Source organism: Quercus robur, chromosome 4 (assembly GCF_932294415.1).
Source record: "Quercus robur chromosome 4, dhQueRobu3.1, whole genome shotgun sequence".
NCBI lineage: Eukaryota > Viridiplantae > Streptophyta > Magnoliopsida > Fagales > Fagaceae > Quercus > Quercus robur.
Window position 1 is genome coordinate 79,845,278 of NC_065537.1, and position 5,229 is coordinate 79,850,506.

At 38.1% G+C, this 5,229-nt stretch overlaps 1 protein-coding gene across 1 annotated transcript; it reads left to right on the forward strand.

Moving 5' to 3' along the window:
* Nucleotides 1–413: 413 nt before the first annotated feature.
* LOC126722722 (uncharacterized) lies at nucleotides 414–4,955 on the forward strand. The gene is made up of 3 exons (XM_050425872.1): nucleotides 414–549; nucleotides 2,566–3,657; nucleotides 3,751–4,955. The coding sequence occupies exons 1-3, from the start codon at nucleotides 414–416 to the stop codon at nucleotides 4,953–4,955; spliced, it is 2,433 nt and encodes an 810-aa protein (XP_050281829.1).
* Nucleotides 4,956–5,229: the final 274 nt, after the last annotated feature.

The window sequence follows — 5,229 nt, forward strand, 5'->3', positions numbered from 1 at the left end:
ATTTTGAAGCAAAATATGCAAAAATAGACTGCAAAAATGAAATCTACGCGAAAAACTGGGTAAGGAGCACCTGTATTGCAAAAAGTCAACTCTGCAGAAAAGTTAACGGTCAACGGTCAAAGTCAACGGTCAAAGGTCAACTCCAGTGATGACGCCAGCAAGATGATGTTATCGGATGACGTCAGCTAGGGCTGACGTAGATGATGACGTGGCAGAGATGACATCAGCGATGACGTCAGCAGATGACCCAGCGGCGCATGGGGCGCATGAGCGCGTGGTCCAATCTTGCCGAAACTTCTGTCGGTGCGTGAGGGCGCGTGGAACGCCTGATGATGCCGATTCTTCGCCGGTGATGTAGATCGGAGTAAGGCGAATCCGATGACTGCGGCGGTGAGATGATCGGAGCAACACAGATGGCGCGTGGAAAAGCGGCCGAATCGTTTACCGGCGCGTGGCGGCGCGTGAAAGGTCAGATGATGATGATTCCAGAGGCTATGTGTAGATCGGTTGAAAATCTACACGTTGATATTTCTTATGTCTTAATCGGAGGTCTGATGTGGAAGACCTAACAGAGGCAGTGATCTTGGTGGCGATGATCGAGCTTCTGACGGTAAAGATTCAACCTTGGCACCTCTGACGGCACAAAAAAAAAAAAAAGATTTACTGACCGAAGAAGTCGAGGCAGCGGAGAACACCAACAAAGACAGGACTGCAAGACACAAGAAGGTTAGAGCAATGACTCTGATACCACGTTAGAAATATTGAATGATTGTATTTTATTTCATAAATCAAAGAATATACATCAGTGCCTTAATATAGGAGACCTATGTGTGCGGTACAAGTAAAGTGTAGTACAAGTACAAGTGTGCTATACAAGTAACCTAGTTGGGCCTAAAGCCCATAACATAATATACGTTAACAGATATAAATTTACAATTATATCCTTAATAAATAAAACAAAAAAGTAACATATTTTTTTAGCAAAACAATTGTGTGCTCGCAAGTAGATGAAGAAGAAAAAAAAAAAACTTGTAAACAAAGAAATTGGATGAAGAAAAAAAAAACTGACATGGATGAAACTCATATGCAAAGTGTACATGGCCCATTTTGGGGAGAAAATTTTTTGGTAGGTCCGGGACAGGGACGAACCCAGGTACAAGGCAAAGGGGGCCCGAGCCCCCCCTGGGCCCAAAAAAAAAATTTTTTAGCAAGTAAAATTTTTCCAAAATAAAAAAATAGGGGCTTGGGCCCCCCTGAAATTTTTGCTCCGGCCCCCCTTCCCCTAGCCCATCATCCGGCATGAACCCCCCTTCCCCTAGCCCATCATCCGGCCAGCTCAGAGCAGAGCAGAGCCCATAAGGCCATAACCCATGTAAATCCACCAAAAAAAAAAAAAAAAAAAAAAAAAAAAAAGAGAAAAAATCTCAGCCTCAGCAGTCCAAAACCAAACGGAGAAAAGCAAAAACCAAAGGAAAAAAAAGAAAAAAAAAGAAAAGAAAGGAAAGTGAGAGACCGAGAGGCGAGAGCTACGAGCGAGAGTGCGAGACGGAGAGAGACAGAGAGGCAGCGATGTCGCCGTGACCGTGACGCTGTGACGGAGAGAGACAGAGAGCGAGACGAGAGCGAGAGAGTCCCTGAGTGCGAACCCAGCTGCTTCGAGCGAGACCCACGCCACGCGAGACGAGATCAACTTGCTGCTGCTGCCGCCGGTTGCCGTTTCCCGATCTGCCCAGCCCAGCTTTGAGCCTTCACAGAATCACAGTTCACAGAATCACAGGTATTTACTCTTTAACTCAAATCTTTTCCTTCAAATTTCAAAACCTTGTGAATCTGTGATCTGAGATTCTGAGAATCAAAGAAACTGTGCAGCTGTGCTTGTGGTGTTTGAGTGTTTCTTGTTTGTGTTTTTAGTTTTTACTGATAACTGATTTGGTGCTTGTGTTGTGCTGCGGCTGAACTGAACTGTGTTTTTTTTTTTTTTTTTTTTTTTTTTTTTTTTTGGGTTTTTGGCTTTGTGACTGTGTTTGTGGCTCTTGCTGCCTTGCATTATATAGATAAAAGAAATAGAATGATAGATAGAGTCAGATGCTTTGTTGACCGGTAGTTGGAGTGTTGGACATTAGTTGGACATAATAATAGGGAATAGGGAAAAGTGGTGTGGAGTTGCTGTTGGGCAAAGACAAGCGACAGGGGAGAAAACAAAAAAACAAAAAAAAAAAAAAGGTAAAGTTAAGAAAAGTTTTTGTTAGTAGTGCTTGACTGTCTGTAGTGGGATTCATTGGATATTTGGGTTAGTGGGTCAGAATTAGGAAGATGAAGACAAGAGACAATACAAAGATACAAAAAACATAAAAGATATAAATAAAGGAAGAGACAACACAGAGACATAAATAAAGGCAGTTTAAACGCAAAGATATTAAACACAAAGATATTAAAGGCAGACAAAGATATTAAAGAAATTATCACACAAATTTAAAAAAATAACGGTAATTCTTATATAATTTTTATTTTATTTGTAGATCATGAAAAAATCAACTACAATGCTTGATTTTTTCAAAAGAAAAGGTTCAACTTCAAATTCTTCTGAAGTCAACGTGGAATTGCCAACAACTAATGTTGCTATTCCAATTCCGGAAAATGCGGATGTTCCAATCTCTCAAACACAATTTCAAAGAATTGACCTTGATTCTTTGGATTATGATCCTGGAACACGCAAACAAATATGGGAATATCATGTTAATCAACGTGATGAAATTCGACGGGCTTATATTAAAAAAGGTCCGCACCAACCTCCTCTAGAGACATTCAAAAAAAGTGGAAAGCAGAATCGTAGTTTTCAAGCTTCTTGGTATAGAAATAATTCAAAATGGCTTGAATATTCTCCTACAACAGATGCAGCTTATTGTCTACCCTGCTTTGTCTTTCATAATCCAAATGTGGTTGTGGGACAAAATACATTTATTGTTGGTGGATTTAGAAATTGGAAAAAGGTTGGGGGTAAAGATTGTTCTTTTCAAGTTCATATAGGAAAAGATCCTAACTCAGCTCATAGAGTTGCTGAGCAAATGTGTAAGGATTTGATGAACCAATCGCAGCATTTGCAAAGAGTAGTTGATCATTTCACTACTGAACAAATTGCAAATAATCGGTTGCAATTGAAGGCCACAATTTTTATTGTGCGATATCTTGCCTTTCAAGCTATAGCTTTTAGAGGTCGAGATGAAAGTTTTAGTTCATTAAATCGTGGGAACTTTCATGAATCATTGGGTATTGTGACTTTTTGGAATGAGAAGGTTGCTGAAATAATAGAAAAAGCTCCAAAAAATGCAACCTACACATCACCTAGGATTCAAAAGGAAATTCTACATGTTTTCTCAGCCAAAGTGAAGAAGGCCATTCGGGAAGAAATTGGTGATGCAAAGTTTTGCATAATGGTTGATGAAGCTCGTGATGAGTCCATGAAAGAGCAAATGGCTGTGGTGTTTAGATATGTTGATGCAGAAGGCTTTGTGAAAGAACGCATTTTTGGGCTTATTCATGTTGTTGACACTGCAGCTTTGACTCTAAAGAAGGGGATATATTCTTTGTTATCTCAATATTGCTTAGATATACAAAATATTCGAGGGCAAGGATATGATGGAGCAAGCAACATGCGAGGTATGTGAAATGGATTACAAGCTTTGATTTTGAATGATTGCCCATATGCTTACTATATCCATTGTTTTGCACATCGCTTACAATTGGCATTAGTAAAAGCATCAAAACAAGTTGTTCCCATTAGTCATTTTTTTCTTACATTGCTTTTTCTGATCAAAATTGTTAGTGCTTCATGCAAGCGCAATGAGCAATTGAAAGTTGCCAATGCTAATGAAATAGCACGTTTGATTGATCTTGAAGAGCTTGAGACTGGAAGTGGACTTAATCAAATTGGCACTTTACAACGACCTGGAGAAACACGTTGGAGTTCACATTTTAGATCAGTTTCTAGTTTATTAAGGATGTTTAGTTCAACTGTTGAAGTTTTACAAAATATAATTGATGGTGCAATTGATGGAGAAAATCGGGCAGAAGGAGAGTCAGCTTATGAAGGTTTAACTTCATTTGAATTTGTTTTCATCTTGCATCTTGAGAAGGAAACTATGGAGATCACTGATAAACTTTGTCAAGCTTTACAAAGCCAATCTCAAGACATTTTAAATGCTATGCATTTAGTTTCATCTACTAAAACACTTATCCAAAAATTTAGAGATGATGGATGGGATGGCTTACTCACCACTGTGATATCATTTTGTGAGAAGCATCGCATTGATGTCCTGGATATGAATGCTCATTATGTTGCGAGGCGAGGTCGAGCTCGTAATCAACCAGATAACGTTACAAATGAGCATCATTATCGAGTAAATATTTTTTATGCTACAATAGATTCTCAACTACAGGAACTAAATTATCGGTTTAATGAAGATGCAATGGAGTTGCTTAGGCTTAGCTCAGCTTTAGAACCTCGAGAGGCATTAAAATCTTTCAGAATTAGTGATCTTTGTTTGTTGGTAAAGAATTTCTATCTCCAAGATTTCATAGATTATGACAAACAAGTGTTGGAGAAGGAGCTTTATCATTTTGAGCATAATGTAGTCCAAGATCTAGAGTTCAAAAAATTGAAAAGTTTATCTGAGTTGTCTCAATGGCTAGTGAGAACTGGAAATTCAGAATACTATAAACTTGTTTATAGAATGGTGATACTTGTGCTTACTCTTCCAGTTTCTACTGCTACTACAGAGCGAGCATTTTCAACTATGAAACTTGTCAAAACTGAACTTCGAAACAAAATGGAAGATGAATTTTTGAATGACTCTTTGATGTTATACATTGAAAAGGATATAACTTCGACATTTAGTTTGGATTCAATAGTAGATGATTTTGAAGATTTGAAAGAGCGTCGAGTTCCCTTTTCATAGATGATTGTATAAAGAAACAATAGTGTTTCGCATCTTTTGTTTTTGTTAGTAGATTGTATCTTAATATATTAAGAAACAATAGTGTAACGCATCTTTTGTTTTTGTTAGTAAATTGTATCTTAATATACTAAGAAACAATGATTTTTGGATATTTGTCTTGGTTGATAATTTATTAATATTATATGGATGCGTATTTGAAAAAAAAAATTTTGCTTATCTCTAGCCCCCCGGCTTAAAATCCTGCGTTCGTCCCTGCTCTTACAAAGTGACATTC